This window comes from Dendrobates tinctorius, unplaced genomic scaffold (assembly GCF_039654945.1).
Source record: "Dendrobates tinctorius isolate UK_male_01 unplaced genomic scaffold, ASM3965494v1 ptg000071l, whole genome shotgun sequence".
NCBI lineage: Eukaryota > Metazoa > Chordata > Amphibia > Anura > Dendrobatidae > Dendrobates > Dendrobates tinctorius.
The window spans coordinates 24,973,695-25,001,044 of record NW_027361739.1 but is presented as its reverse complement, the minus strand read 5'-3'; the positions used below and the strand labels follow the sequence as shown (position 1 = coordinate 25,001,044).

General features: G+C 44.0%; 1 protein-coding gene and 1 long non-coding RNA gene across 2 annotated transcripts in view; one reads left to right on the top strand and one right to left on the bottom strand.

Annotated features, from left to right (window-relative positions):
• CDH4 (cadherin 4) overlaps nt 1-27,350 on the bottom strand; it is a 1,048,908-nt gene that overhangs the window by 207,222 nt on the left and 814,336 nt on the right. The window contains exon 4 of the mRNA XM_073582496.1: nt 17,077-17,262. Within this exon, the coding sequence (XP_073438597.1) occupies nt 17,077-17,262 (186 nt within the window). The remainder of the gene's footprint in view (nt 1-17,076; nt 17,263-27,350) is intronic.
• LOC141096092 (uncharacterized) lies at nt 1,860-22,969 on the top strand. Its single transcript, XR_012233581.1, has 3 exons — nt 1,860-2,112; nt 14,468-14,602; nt 21,548-22,969. It is a non-coding gene; the product is annotated as an uncharacterized lncRNA (long non-coding RNA).

Sequence of the window (27,350 nt, the reverse complement as noted above, 5' to 3'; positions counted from 1 at the left end):
GTGACGTTATAGCGATATTGCTAGCGACATCGCTGTGTCTGATACTTACCTACGACCCGCTCCCCCGCTGGTTATCGCTGATCGCGTGAGAACGTTCAGGGCCGCTTCTCGTCGTCAGCTTCCTGCGGCGCTTCCTGTGGAGAGATGAGTGACGAGCGTGGAGCCGGGCGGGAGGACGCAGGATCGCCTAGTGTGACAGGTAAGTAGCGACCCCCGTCCCCAGCGATGTCGCTGGTGAGATCTGCCTGTGTGGCAGCTCACTAGCGACCACTTAGCGATGTACCAGCGATCCTGACCGCGTCATATCGCTGGTCGGGATCGCTGGTACATCGCTAAGTGTGACAGTACCTTTATACTCACCTTCCTCCGCTACCTGGACTTCTGTAGCACGTGCAGAGGCCGACAGCAGATATTAGGGTGCCTGCTATGGTGACGAATGATGTCACTGCCATCTGACACCAGTGCTTGACACGCTGACATAAGCTGCCAGCCACTGACTGGCCAGTGGAGTGTATTGTAGTGCAGGGAGACGGCAGGTCCCTGCAGTGCAATACACTTCTGCTGACTGTAAAGGTCCATGGATACACATCCAGCTGAAGTAGGCATTGACAGTTCCCCTTCCGCAGGGGCCTGGTCATGGCTCCAACCTCTGATTTCGATCGTTACTCTCCTGTGTACAGGTGCTAAAATAAGGCTTATATGTTACACACATGTAAGTGACCCGTGTAGATTACTGTGGTTGACTGCCAACCAACCCTAAGAAATCTGACAATGGATGACCCAAAATAGGCCCGACTGTTGTAGCGCTGACTTTTCACTAAATAAATATACTGTACATGTATCTAAATCCACCTCACATCAGATAGGACTTTGTTGAAGTAGCAGCATATGGTGCTTGAGCATTTCGCCAGAACAACTTGTCTTGCTAGTCATCATGTGGGAAGCTGCAGGAGACGTCAGTGATGTGTGTGAAGTTGGAGATCTTGCGGTTTGAGCCTGACTGTCTGGGATTCTGTCTGCTGCTTCTCTCCTTCTCGGCATCTCACAGTAATCTCCCTGAAACCTCGATGTCAGCTTGAGCGGGGAGGGGGCAACCGATCTGCACTTGGTTTTTACCCAACATATTGCTGAAAAGGGGTTAACGGTAGCTTTCCAACTCACAACCATCACCCCAGGCCAGATGCATCTGTGACTGCCTGCTGCATTGTTGTTTTTAGAGCACAGGTAATCATGAAGAAGTAAGTTCTTCACCAATGTCAAGTCTTCAGGAACAGAAATCCTGAAAAAACAAGTGTCTCAGTGGTTAACAGGAGTTGGCTGGGGTCCTGGGTTGAAGGTTCAACTCCAGCCCAAGGAATTTTCTATTTCCAGTCTGTATGTTCTCGGTCTGTTTTACCACACTCCAAATACATCATTATTTGGGCTCTTGTAAATTTGAGTAGTGTAAGTTCGAGATAAGGGGACAAGAATGTGAGCCCCATTAGGAACAGAGATAGATATGAATGTTAATCTTTAAAAACAATAATATTGTAATAGATCCAAGATTATTTATTTTACTCACTTACACAGCACCATCATATTCCACAGTACAGACATCATCATCGATGTCCCCACTGGGGCTCACAATCTAAATTCCCTACCAGCATGTGTGGCGCCCTGCGTCTTTATTGCCACAAAAGGGTTAAATATGTACTGTTCTGTATGTGTTTTGTGAGCAATGGTAGTTATGTTTTCTCTGCTAGACACAAACACAATTTGCCTCATTCTCTCAATTGTCTGAAGATGAGAGCTTTGCAGACATACCCTAACTGGGAGGGGGAGGGGCTGACTTGTTGTTCTCAGTGTGAAGAAGGAGGAAGTACACCTGAACGCCATGACAACATGTGGCTGATCCAGGAGTGAGGGTTAAAAATCAGGGAACCAGCCCCTAGATCATCCATGCTTTCAGAGCTGGGTGGTAAGCTGGGAGACTGCGTGGGATTACACAACCAGCAGAAAGGTGTCCCTCAGAAATACAGCAATAACCTGGAATCAATGAAGGACTCTGCAAGTGGGAACTTGAGCTGCGTCACAAAGGATTCAAACTGCAAGTTGCTGAAGGCGAAATACACAGTGAGTAAAGGCAATACTGGCAATACTGGTGTCTGTTAAAGTTCCTTTCCTGCTTTTGCCTAGCTTGTGCAAGACTTTCCGCCACACATTGTTGAACTTTTGATACTGCAGTTGTCTTTCCATGTTCCAATCAGTGTCCATTTGGCTGGATATGGTTTCAGGAGTTAGGACTCCCATTTCCAGGTCAATGGGGAGTTTACTTGGACGTGCACGCATCAAGTATGCTGGGGCATATCATGTTGCACTGGTTGGGATATGGTTGTACATTTCAATCAAATCAGGTAATTTCTCAGGCCATTGGTTCCTTTCTTCGAGTGGTAGGATCTGCAATAAATTGATCACCAGATGATTCAGTTTTTCACAAAGACCATTGCCTTGTGGATGGTATGGTGTAGTTCTGATCTTTTTACATCCATAGAGGAAGCAAAATTCTTGAAAGACTTCTGCTTCGAAGGCTGGACCTCTGTCTGTCAGAACTTGATCTGGGTAGCCATGGGGTCTGCAGAAATATTCTTGGAATGCCTTTGTAGCTGTTCTTACTGTTTGTTCTTTCACCAGAACGACCACTAGGAAACGGGAATAGTGATCCACTATTGTTAAGGCATAGGTATACCCTGATCGGCTTGGGGTTAGTTGCACGTGGTCTAAGGCCACCAGTTCCAAAGGTTGTTTAGTGATGATGGGCTTCAAGGGGGCCCTTTGATTGGCAGAATTCTTTCTTCTGAGATTACATGGGCCACATTCCCTACACCACTGTTCAATGGACCGTCTCATACCTGTCCAGAAGAAGCGGTCGCGGATGACTACTTCCAGCTTTTTCCAACCAAAGTGTCCCGCTTGATTGTGGTAAGCTTCTAAGACCATGGGCACGTCCTTTTTAGGGACCATGATCTGCCATACCAGTTCATGTGTACGTGGGTTAATAACTCTTCGGATCAACTTGCCTTCAAAAAGGAACAGCTTCTTTCTCTCTTTCCACAACTGTTGGACCTCTGCAGGCGCATCAGGAGCTGGAGACGAATCTGCTTCTCCAAGGAGTTCTTTGATCATACATATAGCCGGGTCACTGCTCTGCGTCTCTGCCCAACCATGGTGAGGTAGTGGATTAAGGGAAACTTCGTGAACGGCAAGACTTCTCCCTGTTACGTGGTTAGAGTCTTGGGAGACACCGTGGCGGTGGAATGCTGGCATCTCTATTTTTTCCAAGTCTTCTAGATCTTCTGCTGGATCAGGAGCATTTGGCATACGGGACAAGGCATCAGCATTGGCGTTTTTAGTGCCAGCTCGGTATTTAATGACGAACTCATAATTGGACAACCGAGCCATCCATCTTTGTTCCAAGGCCCAAGCCTGGCGGTGTCCAGATGGGTTAACGGATTGTTGTCTGTGTAGATGGTAAATTTGGATGAGGCCAAATAGTGCTTGAACCTCTCGGTCACTGCCCAAACGATAGCCAAGAATTCTAGCTTGAAGGAGCTATAGTTGGTAGGGTTCCTCTCAGTAGGACGAAGCTTCCGACTGGCATAAGAAATGACTTTCTCCTTACCCTGCTGCACTTGAGATAGGACAGCTCCTAACCCAACATTGCTGGCATCGGTGTGCAGGATAAACAGCTGATCATAATCGGGATACGATAAGATCTCTTCTCCAGTAAGTGCTTGCTTAAGGCTGTTGAATGACTCATCCAACCTAGTATTCCACTCAATCAGGGGACTTTTGTCTCTGGCCTTTTTCGATTGGCCAACTAGGAGATCTTGAAGAGTGGCTGCCAATTTAGTAAAGTCTTTGATAAAGCGTCTGTAGCACCCCACTAGGCCTAGGAATTCTCTGACCTCTTGGATGTTGGGGGGTACCTGCCAGTCTCTGATGACAGTCACTTTGTCTGGGTTGGGTGCTATTTCTTCTGAACTCACGACATGGCCTAAATACTGCGCTTTGGGCTTTAGGAGATGACATTTTGATGGTTTTACCTTCAAACCGAAGTTGCACAATGACTCCAAGACCTCTGCCAGGTGTTGCAGATGTTCCTCATAGGTCCTGGAATATACAATCACATCATCCAAGTACAGTAGCACAGTCTCAAAGTTCATGGGGCCCAGGCAACATTCCATGATTCTCTGAAAGGCTGCAGGAGCACTGCTCAATCCGAATGGCATGTAAATTCACATAGCCCCATTGGGGTAGTGGATGCAGTTTTTTCTTTGTCTCCCTCAGCAACAGGAACCTGCCAGTACCCACTGGTTAAGACCAAAGTGGAGAATTACCTAGCTGATTTTAATGCTGCTAGAGACTCTTCTACGCGTGGTAAGGGGTATGCATCTTTATGAGTAATTTTGTTGAGTTGTCTGTAATCTACACACATGCGCATTGTACCATCTTTCTTTTTGACTTACCCCTGGGGAGCTGCCTAAGGACTGTAGCTATCTCTGATTACCTCTGCTTGTTTCATTTCTCTTAGCATACCTTTTGCACACTGATAATGAGCTGGAGGTACAGGACGATACCTTTCTTTGATAGGTGGGTGATTTCCTGTGGGGATGTTATGTTGAAACCCTTTTACCTGCCCAAAATCCAAAGGATGCTTACTGAAAACCCTCTCGTATTCTTGCACCAACCGCTGCACTCCCTTTTTCTGATGTACAGGATTCGAATCGGTGCCAGCATGTATCTTTTGGAACCATTCCTCCGTCTGAACAGAAGAGCCATTGCCATCCATCGCTTCTGACGGATCCAAGGGTTCTACAGCCTGAATATCATTTTTACAGACTGTGAACAGTTTGGCTATGGTTGCATAACGGGGCACGAACACGTACCGGGACCCTGCCCCTTTTAACATCAACAATTCTGCAATGACATCATGCGCAGTTGCGCCTTACTGGAATCAGACAGAAGACCTTCAATAAACTGTTCTTTCAGCATTTTGTTCTCATCTCTTACATTATCTGGATCTCTTTGTTTAATGGCCTGCAGCGCCTCCTGCAGGTTAAGGGCATAGTCACTGACAGTGTCCTGTGATTTCTGTCTGTAGCTGAAAAATCGCATCTTTATTTCAGAAGCAGTACGGGTGTCAAAAGTTTCCCTTAGTTTAGTAAAAATGTCTTTTACAGTCTTTTTATCAGTCGCTTGTGAAGTATAGCGTGGCACTGCTGCATGGTGCACAAGTAGGTTACCCAAACCAAGAAGTGATAATGAAAATAACTTGGCACTCAACTTCTAGTATTCATGAGATTGGAGAAGAATTTTATTTAGGCAGTCTGCAAAAACGTTTCTGCCAGCAACCTGGCCTTCGTCAGTCCTACTGCTTAAGATAATTAGGTAAGGCGGTAGTGTAGTATAGGATGTGTCAATTCCTTTTGTGAGGACTGTGATGGTGAGCCATCCAGCTCACTATTAAGGTGAGGTTCTATGTAATAGTCTCATATAAAGAAATATCCAATTCACTGTTTAGGCAAAAAAAAATCTTTACTTATAATGGAGTTGCCTGTATGATATGCCCATGGAAAGCCAAAATCCTGTTATATGCAAGAGTGTAGAAAGTAGTACAGCTGGCTTGTTATAGCGATGAGCACTCTAGACAGGAAGATAAGGTGAGTATATGGAACTAAGTATTTGAATGGATACTGGCAGGGGAGGCTTTTACTTGCTCACTTCTTTTACATGGGTCTGTCCAACTGGCGTCACGAATCACTACATAAACTTTATCCCCATTCAATTCTACCCCTTTTACATGACTTCCTGGGGCCACGGACCGGGTCACCGCCACTGTGACATCTCCCATTGAAGTTAACCGAGTACCCCATGGCCCCGCGGGTGCGTCACATGTCTTTGGAGTGTGGGAGGAAACCAGTGAAATCGGAGGAAACCCACATGAAGAGAACATGCAAACTCCTAGCAGATGTTGTCCTTAGTGGGATTTGATTCCAGGACCCCAGGGCCAACTGTGTACTGAGTCTCCACGCTACTCTACATATCAACAGCAACTTAAAAAAATGGTGGTGCAAGGGTGAACACAGATAGAAGAGGGCCTCTGTGCAATAACAGTATATGGGATCCTTGCAGCTTCTCGTGGTATGGCTCCTTAAATCTTGGGCCCTTGTGTGGCTAAGCAGTTTGCACCAAAATATGTTTGCCTTTGACCCACGGGAATAAAAATTTGACCATTTAATGCCATATTGTACCATTCAGTGGGTTGACACTTCCCATCTTCCATACAGAGAAAATAGGGAAGGCAGCAGTCCTTGCTGAAGATATGACAGGCTAGAATCTCCATGTATTGATGAGATTAGGACCTAATCATGGACCATAGAAAATGCACTTGTGTTTAGTGCATCAAGAATGCTGAATATTTCCCTGTACAGACACTTTTTATCTGTGTTAAAAGAGCTTTTTAAGGGGTTGTCCGGCCTTAGGGTGTGTGCACACGCTGCGGATTCTGCTGCGGTTCCGCAGCGGTTTTGGCCGCTGCGGGTCTGCAGCAGTTTTTGCTGCGGTGTACAGTACCATTATTCCATATGGGAATAAAAAAAACGCAGTGCAGAGGGTGCGGATTTTTCCGCGTGGTTTTTCTGCGGTTTTGAAACCGCAGAAAGAATTGACATGTCAATTCTTTCTGCTGATTCCGCTGCGGTTTGCCATCTCCTCCATTGTGGAGATGAAAAACCGCAGGGCAAAACCGCAGAGCAATCTGCAGGTAAAACCGCAGGTCTTTTGACCTGCAGATTTACCTGAGGATTTTACAAACTCCGTGCGGCCAAATACGCCCTGCAATCCGCAGCGTGTGCACATACCCTTAAGGTACAAATCTGCTGTCAATCCATGTGAGTGCAGACTTGTAAATCTTCTCATCGCGTTGTGTGAATTCTTTGGTGTCGGAGGTGGGAACGGTTGACGCGTAACTTTGCAAGTATGCAATCTGTATACATGCGGTCAGGTGTTGACTAGATGTGCGCAACCTCGCTTAATGCAAGTGTATTGAGTAAGACCGGACATGTCTAGTCGGAATGTTGCTGGAAGTATGCAAATGGTGTGAGGCCGACCTAAACTAAGAGGAGAGTACGGTGCTCTGATGGCCGTCCTGCGATGAATGTCATGTTGCATGCCTCTGTATGTATCTAGAGGTACATGGGGGGCAGAATGTTCTCACCCGATGTTTTCTGCAAACGCAGCACGGTTACCATTTACTAATCTATATGTTACACAATGCATTAGATTTCCCATTTCTTGCTATGGATAGTGCACGTAGGTAGTAAATAAAATTTTTCATCATCCGAGGAAACGACCCATAAAACATCAGTCAAAAAAACTAATCTAATCTTCCTGAGCAAGTAGAGGCTCAGGGCAGAGGCTGGGTGCACATTTCTATAACACATGTCCAATTTATACCGCTTGACAGCTACACAAACTCTTAAATGTTTTTCCAAATGAGCAAATTTTCTGCTTAAAAAAACTGCTAAAAAATGACAACACCAGATGCCTTTAACACAACATTTGGTGAACAGGCGAAACAGCTTCCTTCTGTAAATAAATCGCACAACCCGCGTAGTATCAAATCCCAGATCTAGAAAATCGCTCATCAGCAAAGTGAGCTGACAGGACGATTAAACACGGGGGCAGATGCGAGAGGCGTCTTTAAAACATTAAATGCAGTAATAAAATGAAAGAGAGATGTGCAAGCACATCCTGTTGTTCCAGGCAGCCGGAGAGAGCGACTTATCTGCACGCCATCCAATCAACTCCAAGCTAAGCAGGAAATTAAATGCACAGACACCCAACGGGAGTTAATACAAAAAAAAAATTGGATTTGTAGCAGTTATCTGTAGCCAGTACTGAGCCGGCTACCGAGTGTTGGAGATGTGCAATTAGGGAACCCAATGCTGGACAGCGACCATGGTGTCATTATTGTACTTGCGGTTCCTACGCCTGAATCAGTGACAGCAGCTTTTATCTGACTTCATTAGAAGGTAAAGGTCTTTGTTGTTAGATTGAGGTAGATATATATTATTCCTGCATAGTAATTGTAGTCACAGTGCCCCCATCCCTAGTGATCCTATAAATAGATAACCTGCTGAAGACAATAAATATCTTCTCTTAAAGAAGACATTTCATCAAATTTTTCAGGTTGAACTGGAAACACAGTGAAATATTGGCTGCAGAGCAGAATATTTTTTTTCTTTTAATTTTGCCTCTCTGTTGCGGTGATATTAGCAGTCAAAGTATTTTGCACCTAATGAGTTAACTATTGTTTAAGTCTAAGTGGGTGTTATCAGACAGTTTTCACTGGGGGCATGTACTTCTTCCTGTATGATGCTGACCAATCATAAGCAGGCAGCAACACGCCAAGGAAAGAAGAACATGCACCCAAAATAGCTTAGAGCAGGTTTCTCATTGTGTGAGATGAATGATACAGTTCTGATCTGGTCTAACTTCCAGCCCATGAGTCAGTATAGGGGATGGGCAGTGCTGCTAAGTTTATCTGAGTATGTCAGTAATCACACTTATGTCTCTTGTGCTCAATCAACTTGTAATCACTCTGCAGTGAGATGAGGTCAGGGCTGTCTAACACAGGAGTAGTCTGTTCTGGGCTACTCCTATGTGAGATATAATGACACCCTGCTCTGATCTCACACAGGGTGATTACAAGTTGAGCAGAAAAGACATAAGTGTGATACTGACACGTCTGTGAACTGACAGTGTGGGCCATACATCCAGAGGAAGTGAGAGCAGCAGCAGATCTTACTTCCTCCGGATGTATGTGATTTGTCTGAAGGTGGGGAGAGTGAATCCAGCTGATTGGTCACAGGGAGAGCTAGTGCCGATACCACTGGAACGGCGCCTGCACCGGAGGAGAGAATTAGTGTTATTGTTTTACAAGGGAGAAACATAGGGATTGAGAAGGGGTTGTCAGAGTAGTGGACAACCCCTTTTTATGAAAAATTTTCACCATCTGCAAGATCTCCGCTTGCTGTTTTATGAGCAGAAAAACCTGCCCTTATCCTGTTGAGCTGGTGCATGTACAGGACTCATACCTGTGTTAGCTTACCATGATCAGGATTAGTTTTAGCTTCAGTGGGTTGGGTCCACATGGTGGCTGCAACATGTAACACAAAGTCACAGTCACCACGGTGGAGAAGGACAAGTTTATAGGTAAAGCTAAGGTATTGGCAGAAATTTATGTGGTCATTGGCCACTGAATATGAATATGGTACATAGGGCGCTACACAGGGCCCAACCCTGTCCAATCCATCACAGAAAAAAATCAGATCTTAGGCCGGCTTCACATTTGCGGTAGTGTCCGCAGCGCTTTGTCCGCATCCATCCTCATGCGTCATGCGTACCTATCTTTAACATGATGTACGCATGGACATGCGTTTGCATGCGTTCGTCTGCGGATGCGTACGCATGCGTCGTTTCCAGGGGTGCGGCGTGGCGCGGAAAATGCAACATGTTGCAATTTGGGGGGGCCTCAAATATGGTCTATGGGAACGCAGGCGTACGCAAGCACATGCGTACGCTTTGCGTTTGCATACACAAGAATTTACAAAAGACACGCCCATTGGGCGTGGCTTGTGTACATTTAAAAATTCGCCGGGAAAATAGCACTTGACAATCGTCCGCAACCGCAGATGCATGCATGTGTTTGCATGTGTTTTTGCATGTGTTGCGGTTGCGGATGATACACTGTGTACTCAACCGCAAATGTGAAACTAGCCTTATACAAAAACTTGGCAAAAATAAAAACATAAGAGATACTTATTGTTATCCACATAACGTGAGCTTGCCTGACTTTACGAGCAAAGGGAATGAAAAGGTTAATGACCTCATCCTGCCATTTCTGCATATGGCATTCTGCTCACGGGTGAATGACAGGTAGGCACATCAAACAACACACTGCCCACACAACCCCTGGCTGCATACCCCAGGACTAAGTTAAATCTCCAGATACCAAATTAATGAGGGAAATCTAAAATATTAATATATTCTAATTGAATGTTCTCGAGCAAATTATCTAGGCATACTACAGCGAGTCTCCGAGAACTGCCCTGCTGCATTAATACATAGCTGAGGAGGTAGGGGGAAGGGAGCTGCTGGAGGGAGCTGCTGCAGCAGAGATGGCAGAGAAATTGTCCCTGACACTGGAATAAAATAATCCCTATAAGTATGATCAAGATGAAGAGAGGGGAGTGAAAAGAAAATAGTCCATCTTAGCAATAAAAGTTTCCACAATGCCTCTTTACTGATTTAATCGCATATCATTAGACAGCCGGGATGTTAAATGACTGATTTCTTCCAGTCCTCCAGGCACCGGCAGGGACACTATATATATTCCCCCAGGCAAGATTCGGTATCAATACAATATGTATAATTACTGGGAAGGCCTCAATGCAGCAGAGAAAGGAATCAGAAATTATCCTATGACTGCAATTTACATTGTGCGCTACGGAGAAATGTCAGCTATGGTCTCTCAGGAGCGAGAGAATGGGGGAATTGTATTCTAAGGAGGTGTGAGGGACGGGCAGGGCTGTAGTTGTGGCCACTAACATCTGCAACAATGTGCCCTGGCCATCAATCACATAAACACGCTGCCCATCACTCAGCATACCTGCAGTGCCTTTCACAGCTCCATCAGGGTCCTCTGCACGTTTCGGAAGGACTTCAGGATCCACTTTAGAAATAACGGAGTCACAGTCCAGTTCAGCTTTCAACGGAGCAACTTTACTGAGACTTGTACACAGCATAGTCATATTCTTTCCAGCATCATCATCATCAGGGTTCACAACATACAACTTCTCTTCTGTCCCTTTTCTTCTCTCTCTGTCACTAAGCCCGCTTCCGGGGCGGACCGTGTCGAACAGTCCCATGGCATCTTCAGTGCTCAGCCACACTCCGGTTGGGTGTTCCCTCAGCCATTTCACCCCGGCTCTGAGGGCATCAGCCCACGAGATAAGCTGCCACATGTTAAGTGATGTGCCCGTCCTGCTTAGTCTTCATTAGCAACTGCAGACCCACTTATACTGCGTGCCAATACTGCCGCTGTAGATACCTCTGTAACAATCCTGGTCACAGATATCATATGCTGGGCCTTTGGCTTGAGCTGAACGTTGAGTGACACAGTGTTGCCCAGGGCTAGCCAGCCCTCCTGAGCTTATGGGCATCCTCGCCCCGACTGACTCCTATCAGGAAGTTCCTCTTAACTTATCCCACCGTGCCCCTCCTATGTAGACTGTAACTATTTCCCACATTCTACTATGCCCCAACTAGTGGCCAATCTGAGGTAATACTCCCCTTTAGCATTATACCCCCATCTAGTGGCTGCACACGGGTAACTCACTTTCCCTGAATACCACAGTGCAGAACATATGTACATGGACACAAATTATAGTATATATAATAGCAGCAACATCTTAATCACACAATTATATACAACACAGCACAGAGTACCGGAAAGAACAAGGGCATAACCCACATTTATACAACATAAGCATAAGGGATGTTTTCACGATCCTGTCACAGCCCTTACAGGGGTCTGATGATATTACAGTGCGATGGATATAGACCTGATCTCAAGGGTTAACTTTTCTGCGCCTCTGTGATTGCAACCTGCAGTCCACAGCTTCTCAACATGCGGCGTTATAAGACGACAAGCTGCTAATATAATTCACACCTAGGTATATAAACGCCTCTGCAGGTTCTCAGCACTGGGGATATGTGAGGATGCGGGAAGGTGCAGGACCTCCATCAGTCATCCCACTGGAAAACGCTACAATCAGAACACAGAACACTACCTTACTGTTAGGGCTTGGGCGCATGACTGTTTGAATCGGATGAGTGCTATCCCGGATTTTGATGGATAGCACTCGTTCCCATGTTATTCTAGGGGGCCGTACACAAGTCTGAAAAATCAATGACATGTTCAATTTTGATTTGAGTGCCTGCTAAAAATTGTCAACACAAGTCTATGGGTCCACACAAAACATCGGAAAAGGATGGCATCCGAGTGCGATCCAATTTTCTCAGACTGACTGAACGGAGAAAGTGGCTAAACTTTTTTTTCTATCCCCTTGAAGGAAAAATGGATCCCACTCCGATCAAACTCTGATTGGCATAGTATGACCATTTTTCTCGGATGGAAAAAAAAAAAATCGGTCTTGTGACCTCACTCTTATAGGGGGTTTCCAGGTATAAAAACATACAGAAATCAGTGTTTCCAGTGATCAGAACTGTATGTGAAAAAAACGGGGGACGCGGGAAGTGTTAGAAAAGAGTGAATGGGGATCTGTAAGGTATAACCTAAAGCCGGGAGGGTTCAACACACCATTTTTATTCTGCACTTTTGTGAAATCCTCATACCTTGAGCACTATTTAGGTGAAATCAGATTTGATGCAAAAATGTCCACTTCTGTCTCGTTCTTGAGGTTACAATTACCCAAGTGAGATGAATGGAACAGAAATTGCAGAAATCGGCAGCATATGAATTGACCATTTCAGGAGGGTGGCATCAGGGATTAGCTGTTCACTCCAGTGGCTATTTTACCACTGAGGGCTCATGCACACGACCGTAAACTTCACACGAGTGCCGTCCGTAGTTTGACGTATTACTTGTCTTCATGTTATTCTATGGGGCTGTGCACATGTCTGATTTTTTTGCTCGGCTCGTGTTAGTCCAAGTAAAACTTTGCAGCATGCACGAATTGCCTCCGAGAATTGATGGCATTCGCCCATTCAACTCTATGGGTCCATGGAAAAAATTGTATTTGATTTTCACGGACTGACAGTATAGAGAAGATGGAGAAACTTTTATTTTCTCCACCTCCAAGAAGATCGGATCACACTCTGATCAAACTACGATCGGACTGTAATTAGTATAACTGGACGAATTTTTTCGGATGAGAGAAAAACGGTCGTATGATCCTAACCACTCCGCTTCTTCCAGGAACCTTGTGTTTCCTTATCATTATCTTGCGTTAAGCTTCTGATAAGGCTGCGGTGGGATATGGCCGATTTTAGTGGTCAGCCCCTTTATATTGTACACAGCTTGTGCCTTATTTCAGATCTCATATTTTAGCTGTACTTCCATTTAACACCCAGCTGTCAGCCGCTGGCCTGTCAGATCCTCCTTCCTCCCTTCCTTGTGTCAGTTTATGGAATCTAGGTTTAAGAATAGATGTTGGGGAATAGACAGATTTTCTTGTCTTCCTTCCCTTTCCAGACCATTAAAGAGCAGCCCATGAACTGATTAGATCTCAGCTCACACAGAGCTCTTCTTCCTGACCTGATGGCGGGAAGCTGCATATGGGTCAAAGACCTGATGGGGTTGGTGACAAATAAGCCAGGGCCAAGAAAACATCAGAGTTAAGACGCTGCAGGTGGTGCCCATAGCTGGCTGCTTAATGTGTTCTTTTAGCTATAGGGGGGCTCCAGTCACTAACAGGTAGGCAGTGCCGGTGGGGTGACGTGGAGCTCTGCAGCTCAGCTCGGTGCCGCTGTCATGGTCTTATTGTTGATGCCAGGAAATGCGGGTCGGTAATGACAGAAAATCAGTTCTCCAGCACAGTCTGTTCTGGATTATTAAAGTGCTTATTGCACGTAATGAACAGAGTCACCTGCGCAATGTCTAGGGTGTGATTCTGACAAATCTTTTCCACTTATCACCCCTTTGCTGATCGAGCATGAAAACTACAAACTGTTTCCTTGTGTTCTTCTATGTTACCTTAAGAACTGTTTCCTCCGCACCCTGCAAACATTGCCCCGAGCTGGTTCAATGAGGTGACATTGGAGGAGCGAGTCCTGCTCTGCTTCCCCTGTACTTCGGGGCCCTAATAAATAAAGACATAATAGCTTAGATGATCTAGCCATAGAGCGAGACACGATCTGGCTCCTAAATTATATTCATGACATCGCAGCCTATAATTGTCATTGCTACGGGCACTGGTAGACATCACCTGGAATTTATCCTATAGCAGAACTAAGGAGAAGACATACCATTGGTGCAACCTGGGGCCCAAGAGGTAAGGGGGCTACATATACCTCCAAAGCAGGTGGGATTGTACATTATTAGGAGCTATTAGACTCCAAAGGACCCATGTATTGTTCTTGCACAGAGGACTCGTCTGTCTGTGTCCGCTAACTCTTGGCAGAACTGCAATGAAATATCAGAATATGATATAATTTGCGTGCACATCAATGCTCTGATTGGGAATACAGTGGAGCAAAAAGGAGGGTGTTTGCAGGATTTGGGTCCCATTGCCATGAACTACAGACATGGCCGTGGGACTAAAGTTCTGTGACAATTAGCTCAACTCTAGTTGTAACGGTTAAAGGGATTGAACCACTAACTTTATTTATAACCTCTCCACAGAATAGGTGCTAAATGTATGACTAATGGTCAAAACATCAATCCCAAGAAGGAGGTTCCTGTGTTTGCCATTGGGATAGAGCAAAGATGGGCCATGGTCACTGCTCCTTTCGTTGTGCATGGGACTGACTGACATAGGTGAGTACATTGTTTGGCTGCCTCCCTAAAGCTTGCCATATACTCTAGATAGCGGACGCCTAAATTATTGCTTGGCTGACAGCTATCTCTCCCAACTCCCCCATACACAGGAATACGGGGCTCAACTCCAGTTGCCTTAGGAGAGAGTCCGGGCCAGAATCACCTGGCAGCAGCTTATCTCCCCACTGGACAAAAGGATCGAGTGACTAAATCTAAACCAACTTATAGTTATGTTTCCTGACATAATTGGTTGGGTTAATGTCGGGAGTCCGCAATACATATTAGATAGTTAGTCGATTCAGTCAAAACCTGCAGTTTTACACGACTTTTATCAAATGTATTTGGGAGCGATTATTTGGCATTGGATTTCATACAAAAAAATAGCAACATTTGCCTTTTTGGAGCCTCCGTGTTGCACCTGCTGCAGAATAAATTTCTGAGAATCTATCAGTGAGCTCATTGGGATGATTTCCAACACTTCTGTCTTTTTCTGAGCTGCTCTCAGCTAATATATGACCACAGACCACACTGACGCTGAATGTACCGAGGGAAAAAAAAAAGGCTGCAAGAGACAAACGGTGCAATTTTTTTTTTTTTATGAAACCCAATTCCAAAAATAATTTTTAGCCTTAAATAAATGCGTTGAGAACTAGAACTGCCAGCATTGTCAAACAAATGTAGACTAAGGTTGTGTTCACATCAGCTTTTACCATCACATCAAAAGCTCTTTTGGGGCTTGCATCTGAAACCCTGAAAATAGGATTTGGGTGTATTTGGTGATGGTGTCATTGACTGTAATGATACAGACCGAGTCAATGTCTGATCTGTTCAGCCACATTTTCAGCCATATGCACCTATTTGAGGTGGGCTTCACGATGCAATCAACTACATTTTGGTGTCTGCCTCAAATAGGCATACATGGCCAAAAATTATGTCCCACAGAGCACAAAATGACTCTACCTGCATCATTATGCTCAATGACCCCGTTAGGAAAACCTTCTGAATTCTGTTTTCGAGGGCTTCAAATATAAGACCGGATGGAGCCACTGACATGAGGATAAAACATCATGTGAACTTGGACAAATCATGCATATTGCGTTGCTATATTGATTTTTAGCCACTAGAGGGTGCAGCAGTACACTTTCCCAAGACATAGCATTAGTCTGTTGCAGAAAAGCAACGTTTAGTGGCCGTGATTAATTTATCGTGCGGTACACGCCATCATATTCTGAAGTGACATCCACAGAGCAGTTCACATAATGCAGCAATTGTATTTCACCTGTAAAAACTATGAAACCAAACATGACAACGCCAAACCAGTGTAACCCGTAATAAATACGCATAAGGTTTTGGATATACGTTTTTTATGTACTTAATAAGTGCACACAAAAAAAATGGAAATAAAAACGTCTTGGCTTCAGTCTGCTATGCAACACATTGCAAGCTTTCGAGACTACTCCGGTCTCTTCATCAGGCTAGACTAATACAACATCTGAAGAATCACATATATATATACACAAGACAGCACAGAAAAAATGCAATAGATGAGACAAGTGACGTGAAGCAGAATTATCATTATCAGTCTAGCCTGATGAAGAGACCTGAGTAGTCTGGAAAGCTTGCAATGTGTTACCATCTTTTCAGTTAGCCATTAAAAGTATCAACCACTGAGGACTCTCAATTCTGAATATTTTTCTAAAAACTTGTGAGGAACTGAAACACAAAGGCCCCTATTTACTGTATTACCGAATTACCGATACTTCTTGGTATTGCAATTTCAATGTTAAAGAGTGCATATAGGAACTTTTCATTATAAGACACAGTAGGTAAAGGGGATGTCCAGGACTTATATTTGATGAACCATCTATCCTAAGCATAAGTCATCAGTATCTGAAACTGTCCATACATATATAATAGGTGACGGCAAAAAGGGAGAGCAGAGTAAGTCGCTGCCAAATTATTAGAACGCCACCTTATCTCCTTAATTAAAATTCAAACTTCTCGAACCTTCTCTTTCCAGGGGAGGCCCCCCCAATACACCAACACAAATTGCACTGTTAGTTGATCCTCAGAGGGTTCGACAGAAGTTAACCTAATGAGTACAGGGATCCTAAGTTCTAGACAGTAAGAGACTGGACAAACTCTAACCCTTTAGGCTTTTATGCACTTTGGTGCATTTGTTTCCTTCTTATGTCAGATAACGTTAGATAAAAGTTGTGATGTAACTTTTATACTGTAAGTTTGATCATTGTGAAAAGGTTTGGAAACCATGTGGACCTGCTGGTAAAAGTGTAGGCAGGATTATACTTGCTCTCATCTGTCTTTAGAGACCTTTCCTTGATGGTGATCTGTGTTAATGTGGTCATTTACATTGGTGATCATGTGTGAGGGGTATAGTCCTATTTCTGGCTTGTGTTCTGCTGCTTTGAGACATGTAATGATCCAGCATTTGCTGGAAGTTTGGTGACACTTACTCGCACCAGCTGTTCAGGAAACGGCCCCCTCGAATTCTCTGGTACATTGACTGGAGGAATCACCCAGTCTCTCTTCTGTCTTCTCAGACCATTAGCATCACGATGTTGTCGCCATGGTAACAGAGTACCACTCTGGGTCGGAGGATGCTCGGATGGACGGTCCTGTTTGCCTCGCTGTTGATGGGACTGTGGATATCACGTAGATTTGGGGAGAGAGGAAAGGGAAAAAGAAATATAGAGAATTAGAACTGAATAAAGAATTAAATATAAAAACATAAAAGAGTGCAACACAAAATAATCACAGAAAGGAAGATATAAGCAGAATTAGAATGGCTACCAATCAGATTCCCCATGACAGCCCTTTTTGCTAGACAGACCCCTGGCAATACATTATGTAGATCTTAAGCTGATCATACACATTAGATGGCTGTCAGAAGAGCATTGCTTGGCGGATAATTCAGCTGACAACCATCTCAACAGACTTTCCCATACACAGGACTGCTCGTCGGCTGAGCACTCATGTGTTCCCTATGAAAGAGCCGCCAACAGACACGCCGTCTGGTGGCTTATCTCCGGGAGAACAATGCGATCGTCAGTCTGAAATCAGACATGCATGATTGACATCTCTCCCTAACATCAGTTGGTCAGAGCTCCCACACACATTAGTCGCCCGCCGATATCGACAGGTTCAGCCCACATGGAAGGCACAGATGTAAGGCTCCTCCAGCAGATGATCTCTGCCCCAGCTAAATAATGGAGGTCCCAAATGAGGGACCCAACTCAATTTCTACAATCTCTGACTGGAGTAGCATTTCTGGGAAGTCGTATGCCATTGATAATATTCAAAGTGGCAGTTTTAATGAATAGTGGCCAAAGTGTTAAAAATATATTTTTTTTTATCATTTTTGATCTGCCAATTTATGATACAATAAAGTATAAGAATAGGTTCCCTATTTAGTATTTCTACTAAAACATAACTAAATGGGTTTTTTTATTGAAAACTTTAAACAGCTTCTAAAACTACAAACCCTCATACAAAAAAAGATTCAACGCATACAGAATATATTTTTTCTAATGCACTGCTATAGTAGTAACAGGCCAGCATACAGCAGAAAAATAGGGTTGTGAAATACATAGAAAGAGCAATAAGGCAAATGATAAATCTGTAGCAAACCCACACGCCCTTCCCACTACTCCAGAATACATAGAATACTTAATAAACTCCAAAAGGGACAAAGAGGACAGGAATACTGCCTTACATCTTCCTCTCCCCGAGTGGGAAGTCAACAAGTACCATTAATGTACCACTTATCCCTGTCCATCAGCTACAGCAAACACAGATGAAGCCTAATTAACTCTCTGGAAGTCATACCGGATGTATCAATCCATAACGCCCACAATTTCTTGAATTTTACAATATGTACATATATTTTTAAAATAATATATCCCACAAAAATTCGTTAAAAAGGATTCATTTAATAGATTTTTATCTTCTTCTTATAGGGAATTAGTCCCACTAAGATTTGGAGAGCTCTGCAAAATTGACGGAAGGGCATTTGGCTATAATATGATTACATGGTCAGCAGAGGTAGGGGTGCTTCTAAGGCAGTGTTTCTCAACTCCAGTCCTCAAGACCCACCAACAGGTCATGTTTTCAGGATTTCCTTAGTATTGCCCAGGTGATGGAATTAATGCTTGAGCAGGTGTTGAAATTATCCCCTTTGCAATACTAAGGATATCCTGAAAACTTGACCTGTTGGTGGGTCTTGAGGACTGGAGTTGAGAAACACTGTTCTAAGGGGTTCATAACCTACAGCCTGGGGGCCACATGTGGCCTGCGATGGCATTCTGTGTGGCCTAACCATAGGAATTGAAAAATTCTTGACTGACAGGTTAAGTATCTGTGAGCAATTACAGAAGAGTTGTGGTAAGAAGCTGAGGAGCAAGGAGTTACAAGTACTAATGGTGCATGGTGTAGACATCTATGGAGGCCTCATGTACCAGGAGAATGGGGTCTCATCTACTGACGGCACTCCAGAAATTAGTAAGTGAATTATACTGGTGGCCTTCTGTGTCTGTGGCTCCACTATCGTTTATGGGAATTGTGAAACATTAGGCAGTAAGTACAAAGCCAATGATCTATTGTGGAGAGCCGTGTGTATGCATCACCTGATCCTCTTTAGGACATATTCACACAGTTTTTATGAGGATTTAGAAGCGGATTTTACTGCAAATCCACATTGATAAAATGCTTCAAATACTCTTTGGATAAAACTTCTTGTTGGTGGTTATGCTTGGAAATGTTCAATATAAAGTGAAAAAGAAAAGTACTGTGTGCATTAAAGGAGCTTTTCCATTAAAATCAGTAGGAAACTTATTCCAAGCGTGTTTGGATGTGGATTTAGGAGAAAAATTAATATCTAAATCCTCATCAGAAATGTGTGAGGGTACAGATTGGTGAAGGTAAGAGTCCTGTAAGTAGAATTTGCACCTATCAGACATTTATTTTATATACTTATTTGTACCTATCATATATTGTATATACTTATTTGTACTGATCAGGCATCTATTGTATAAACTTATTTGTTCCTATCAGACATCTATTGTATATACTTATTTGTACCTAGCAGACATCTATTGTATATACTTATTTGTACCTAGCAGACATTTATTGTATGTGTGGTGCCCCTGAGGGTTCAGTCGCCAAAGAGGTACTGCACCTCCTCCTGAGGTGTGGTACCCCACTATCCAGGTAAGGTGGAGACACCTGACCACACTCCAACACTCACATCCCACACGCACACCAGTAGTGTAGCAGAGCAACCTTGGTGGCTCCCTGCTTGGAACACGAAGAGTGCTGGGAGGTGGGTGGAGCTTAGACTGCACAAGAGAGCAGGAGAATATTAGGAAAGAGTCAGTTGGTGAGAGAAGACCCCCTGAGAGGGATGGAGTGAAGGAAGTGCTGCAGCAGACTCCTGTGACCTGGAGATGCTGGCACAGGAAAGAGCCATAGAAAGCCTGATTCTTCAGAAGGAAGATAGTTTAGTACGGAACGTAAGGAGAAGAAGAGAACTAAGGACTAGGGTCAGAGCAGAGCCCTTCCTCAAGTTTGAAGCGCATGGCCGGGGTCTTGTCCGCGAGGTTGTATGGATACTGATGTTCCTATAGCAGAAACCAGAGGAATAGAAGTCAACAACAGCAACATGGGTGAGCCGGGACATGATAGCAAGAAGTCCCCTAAGCATGTTATGGCTGTCTGCCGTACAAGTAGGCCTCAGCAGACCCTGAACCAGCTTCACTCCAGTTGCCGCCCGCTGACCAGGCAGCTCCAGCAACCACCGCTACCACCGGCTTCCGTCCAGTGCCTGCACCGGAGCCAGAACACCATCAGGAAGCATCAAGTACGACGCCACCCCTGCAACCGGGTTGACCCCTGAGTTCCCGTCCACCACGTGCAACAGGCCAGTACTTCGCATGGAACAAATGGAGGAGTTGTGTTCTCAATTCCAAGACGCTAAGCTGTCTACGATGGAGAAGTGGAAGAAGTTCCTGCTGAAAAGAGCAAAGCTGGAGCAGACGCATCCCATCCAGCATCTTCTGATCTCGGCGGAGGAGCCTGAGCAACTGATGGGTGTTACCATGCATCATGGATTTCCCCTACCAGAGATTCGATATCCTCGCATTTCACCAGGCAAGCGACAAAACCACTAAGTACATTTATAACTGAACTGTTACCCAGGAGGGTATGGGCACCGTTGTGCCCTGATTTTCTGTGTTTCCCCAGTTCGCCCAGTTGGCACCAATTTAATTGAACTGAGTGATCATGAACTTGGAGTGATCCACAAACTTTGCTGTACATAGTTTGCGCCTCTTAAGGTGCTCTCTCTTGGTTTTACATGAACAGTCTTCAACAAGGACTACCTCAGACCAGAGATCTACTTCAGCTACAGAGACACTACAAGAAATCCCGGCTGGGTGCCCTTGCAAGAATTACTGTTGTCTTACTGTGAAGTATTTTATAGTGTGCCATTTGAAAATGTTGGTAGCAATGTTTAGCTGCAGTATTAGAAATGGATGTTTTGCAGAAAGTAGTTCAGAAGTAATCTTTAATAAAAATGTGAGGTTTTGAATAAAAATTTTAATTCAGGTGACGAACCGGGAGTCAGCGGTTGTCACCTATGGGTCTAGAAGTAATAGCAGAATGTGAAAATGTGAATGATAAAGGAAAATATGTTGCAGCAGGGATAGTAGCCCCTGAACTGGTAGTGAACTTCTTAGCAATGGTTACTGCCAATAGCACTTTAAATTAGGTAAAATGTTAAATTATATGTAGTCTGTTAACTTGTTCTGCAACGTTTAAGAATCAGTGCTTCCCATATTGGGAAGTTTAGTTTAAAAATTGTTCACCTGTTAAAATGCATTTTAAAAATTTTGCATGTTCCTTACATAACAATCTTTGTTTCACTTGCAGCCCGCGGACGTGCTGTGTTTAACGGGGGAGTATGTGGCGCCCCTGAAGGTTCAGTCGCCACAGAGGTACTGCACCTCCTCCTGGCCAGGGTCTGGTCCCCAAGGTTGTATGGATACTGATATTCCTACAGCAGAAACCGGAGGAATGGAAGTCGTCACCACTTTATTCCCATCTAAGACTTGGGGGCACAACAGCAATGTGGGTGAGCCGGGACATGATAGCAAGAAGTCCCCGAAGCAGGCTACAGCTATCTGCCATACAAGTAGAGTTCTAAGTAACATCAAGAATGAGGAACTTGAGTTTAATACCCAACTACAAGTACTTCAGATTAGGTGCTAGTGTGGAGACGTTCAGAGAAGGCTCATGTTGGAGGAGGGCTGGAAAGGTGTACTTTACCTTGCCTGGGAGTTGGCTGAGCCCCTGACCTGGAGGACACGGCACCGAAGTGGGCATCTGTGTGCACCAGACTGTGAGTAAAGCCTTGGAACTACATGCCCTTGTGTCCTCCACTTATTCTTGCGCCTTACACCCGGCTCTGCTACATCTACTTCTTTACACCATCTCCCCACTTGCCAGCCTCATCTACACTGCCCTGGGACTACAGCTCCACTTGTAGGGAGCTTCAACATCATTGCTGCACCACACCATCTGTCCCAGAGAAGCAACCCTGTAGCGCTGGTCAAACTGACCAGAAACCACAGGTGGCGTCACGAATCATCTCAACAACTTTATCCCCATCACTCTACCACTTTTACATTGACTGCCTGAGGCCACGGACCGGTCACTGCCACTGTGACATCTCCCATTGAAGTCAACGGGCCCGGCACCGAGTACCCCACGGCCTCTGAAGGCGAGTCATATATACTTTTACTATGCCATATATGTCATAGAATGTGATACCGCTTCAATTTTAAATGCGACCCCCGGATTGGTTCAATAGGATAATGTGGTCCTGTGCCCCCTGCTCTAAGACAAGTTGCCTCAGTCAAATGCAGCCATCACTACTGTTACAACTACGTGAAAGGGCACCCAATTGTCCCCCCAGTATCCGCACATTCTCCCTTAAATACTCTGAGTTTTCGTTAAGCCCCAACCTAGTTACGGCCAGGTGCCATATTGATGTTAAAATCCACAATTTGGCGTTCTAAAACGTCAGTGTTTCAGGTTCCTAAATATTTGAGTGTTAGTATAGGCTTAACTGACAGACCCACTACTAGGATGCCCCGAGTGCTTTCTGGATCGTTAAAGTTGTGTTATATACAGAATTCAGCCTACTGGATATAAAACATGTCACATGAACCTTTAGATTTCGTACTCACGCCCGGAGCAAGAATGCAGCCATTAACATTGGAAACCGTTGATGTTGAAAAATCAGTCAAAATATGACAAAAACAATATGAATAAACTGGAAGGATGTGTTCATCGAGGAGCATTGTCCCTCATTATGTCTGTGACATCCACAATACAGCCTTTGACACCTAATGAGACAAATTTGCCTTTCAGGGTGTCAGTTTGACATGTAATAACAAGTAAACTACTTGTCACACGGATTTTCTAGAAACAGATATCAATAAGAAACTGAAAAAACCTTTTATATTAAAAGGGAACCTGTCATGCTGATGAAATAGAGCTGGTGAAGTTGATCAGATTGATATTTTTTTTGTGGGAAAAGATTCAGTAAAACTTGCATTTTATTCTTGAAATCCCTGGAGCTTGTATGAATGAGTGCAGTGGGCGGTCCTATGAGTGATTGACAGTCTTCTCCGCATCACTGTGCAAGCAGAACTAGCTGTCAATCCCTACTAGCACTGACCACCTGACTCCTATGCGCACAAACACTTGGAATATCAACGAGAAAAATATAAGTTTTACTAAATCTGTTCCAACAGACCTATAAACTATTGTGCTCAGCTTCTCCTTCTTTATACCTTGCTGTCCACAGACCAGTCTGTGACAGGTTCCCTTTAACTTCTTAGGAGATTACAACTTAAAGACCTATAGGCGTTGTCAGGTTAAGAAAACCCATTTTCAACTAGCATATTAGTGCACTTTCAGTTAAAGGGGTTTTTCAAAGCTACAGTATTGGGGGGGTTCCACCTGATATTGATGACCCTTAGGACAACCCCTTTAATAGAGGATTTTTGGACAACCATCAATTATCTGCAGCTGAGAGCAGTTACAAAGAAAATCTATTTTTTCTGAAGGATCCAGCATGCACCTTACCCAACCAGCCCACTGACATTTCCATAGGTATCGTGTAATACTTGGTTTCTCCTGCAGTGGCGCTGTAGAGAGCTGCCCTTCTATATAGTTAGCAGTATAATAGTTACCACTATGGATTCCTAAGCTACTGGATTACTCTTATTTTTGCAAATTCATGAAAAAGGATGTAGTTACGATTTAGGCCGGGGTCACACTGGCGAGGAATACGGCCGAGTGAGAGGCGCTAAAAGCACGCATTTGACACGGACCAATGATTCTCTATGGGGTCCCTCGCACCAGCCGTATATTTCTCATCCGTATTCTACTGTCCGTGCCAATCGCAGCATGCTGCGATTGTCAGCGTACTACGACAGTAGTACGCCAATGCAAGTCTATGGGTGCGCTAAAAATACGGATTACACATGGACCACACATGTGACTTGTGAGAAATACGCACCAGGTGTCTTTTAGAAAAGCCGGCAATTCAGTGCGCTATACAGTAAACTCACACTGACAGGTTTAATAAAGAAACGAAAGAATAGATATAGACACATAGAATACATATATCTATATATATATATATATATGCATTCTATGAGTATATATCTATTCTTTGGTTTCTGTTAGAAACCCTGTCATAGGGCTCCATTATATGTCCATTTTGCAAGCCTGCGAGAAAATCTCGGCATACGGATGCCATACGGATTACATACGGATGCTTCCATGCGCAAAATACGCGACCACACCTTGATTACGGATGACATACGGAGCACTATTTAGGGGCCATTCATCCGTATTACGCATGTAAAATACTGACCGTATTTTGCGTTGGTTAGTGTGACCAGGGCCTAAGTCCTGTTTCACACATCAGTTTTTTTGTGTCAGTTAAAATTCGCCAAAATGGTGGAAAGCGGACCCGTTGCTAACTGATGTGAACGGATGACACCGGACCGTTTTTTTGACGGATCCGATGAATGAAGAATTTTAAAGGAACCGCAGCCCGGGGAGGAGAGAGAGAGGGAGAGAGGGGGAGAGAGAGAGAGAAATGTTACATGCTCCGTTCGGGCATGTCGGCAGACAGCAACATTTTGACGGATCCACAAAAAAACGATCCAATGGATAGCCATCCGTCAAGATCCGCCGGTAATGCAATTCAATGGGAAAAAAACGGATCCGCCAAACAAAATGGCGGATCCGTTTTTTTTTGCAAAACGGCGGATCTTGACTGATGGACAAAAACTGATGTGTGAAACAGGCCTAAGCTAGAGAGTAAAGGGGCATTTACACTGAAAGATAATCGTGAATGAGAGTTGATAAAAACGCTTGTTTCATGATTATCCTGCAGTGTAAATAGGCTGCCAATTACCCAATAAACGAACAATGCGCTGCATTGGCTGAAATTATATTTTGCACAGCAGTTTTCGGCAGCACATCATCCTGTGTAAACAGAACTTGCGCTGCCAAGAACCATGGCAGCCTACGTACACTGAGCAATCTAGTATGTGTGCATTATTTGGTTTGCCCTGCCTGTGTAAACAGGTGTTCAAATAATAGCCGACAGGTAAAATTTTACCGATCAGAGGTCATATTGTGCCACCGGCCCAGCTGCAGACCACTTTTCTTTTCCAGCTATGTTGGTAACTACCAGGTTAACATATCTTTTCAGTCTGAAATGCTTTAATGCAAAACAAGGGGTTAAGTACACAGATGCAGAAAAGGAACATCTCGCCTTTTGAAGATTTCCACTTGTCAATAACAAACACAAAGCTGAGGCACAATTGTACCTGCCATTGTTCCAAGCATATAATTTGGCATTTCTTTAGAGAAAAAAAGAAGAAAATCATTTACGGTAAAGGAGATTTTTTCCCCCTTGTGTATGGATAAAGCTGGAATAATCCATTACCGGCCTGTGATCGGGGCATTATTCTAAGGGACCTAAAAAGTTCTACAATCTGTTTTCTGCAAGTGGCAATCAATCCTCAATCCAGAAACAAGACTTTCTGAGACACAGCCCCGGTGACTTGTTTTATTTCTTCATTGATTTTCTTTTTGAGCAGGGAGGAGCGGGGCTCCATGACACAAGCTCTGTTTTTATCTGAGCCGGTGGTTTTTTTACGCCATTGATAGAGTTTGTAAAGTGACTGTAGACCATTATTCTATAACAAAGTGCCTACCAAAATAAATAGTGTGTTTGAAATAAGTCTCAGAGGTCCTCTGACTCCTTCCTTCTTAAAAAAAAAAAAGAAATAATGTTCTGAGTTGGCGTTTCTCTAATTGAATCTCTTAAAAAAAAAAAATGAATTCGGCTTGGGAATTTTCTATGTGACAAAGAAGCTCCAAACTATACATAGCCATCATTCAAAATGAGGCCATGCAATAATATGCAAAGATGACTAGTTCGCTATTTTTTGGGGAGCATCAAAGCATACCCTACAAAGAAGTGAGGGGGGCAAAACACAATGTATAAAATATATACAGGATGGGCCCGTACTTGCCCCTATTGGCCCAGTCTTGCATTAGCCTCATGTCATGCACATGAGCTAACTGAAGAAAGGGGGAAGATCAGCAGTGCAGGCCACCAAAAAAAAAGATCACGTTAAACCACTGTCGACCAGTAGATTGACACGTTAGGCCATGAGTGAAGACATCTGTCCTCCTAGAGGCTAAATTAAATGAACTGCTATCATTTTCGCTGCTGCTATCCTCACTCCTAGTTCAACAGGACCATACAGAGCCGATAGAAACTCGTTGTTTTGCCAATCATTTTATGTCTGCTGTGTACACTTTTAAACAGAAGCAATATTTTGTTAAACACTTTTTTTTTTTTTTGCAAATAAAGGAACTTTACAAATACAGGTGCTTCTCACAAAATTAGAATATCATCAAAAAGTTAATTTATTTCAGTTCTTCAAAAAAGTGAAACTCATATTATATAGAGTCATTACAAACAGAGTGATCTATTTCAAGGGTTTATTTCTGTTTATTACTGTTAATGTTGATGATTATGGCTGGAAAACCCAAAAGTCATTATCTCGGTAAATTAGAATAATTAACAAAAAAACACCTGCAACGCCTTTCTAAGTATTTAAATAGGTCCCTTAGTCTGTTTCAGTAGACTCCACAATCATGGGGAAGACTTCTGACTTGGCAGATGTCCAGAAGGCAGTCATTGACACACTCAACAAGGATGGTAAGCCACAAAAGGTCATTGCTAAAAAGTTCTGTATCCAAGCATATTAATGGAAAGTTGAGTGGAAGGAAAAAGTGTGGTAGAAAGAGGGGCACAAGCAACCGGGATAACCACAGCCTTGAAAGGATTGTTAAAAAAAGGCCATTCAAAATTTTTGGGGAGATTCACAAGGAGTGGACTGCTGCTGGAGTCATTGCTTCAAGGGCCACCACACACAGACGTATCCAGGACGTGGGCTACAAGTGACGCATTCCTTGTGTTAAGCCACTCATGACCAATAGAGGCCAGAAGCATCTTACCTGGGTGAAGGAGAAAATCAAGGTCCCAGAGTCTGGAGGAAGAGTGGAGAGGCACACAATCCAAGCTACTTGAGGTCTAGTGTGAAGTTTCTACAGTCAGTGATGGTTTGGG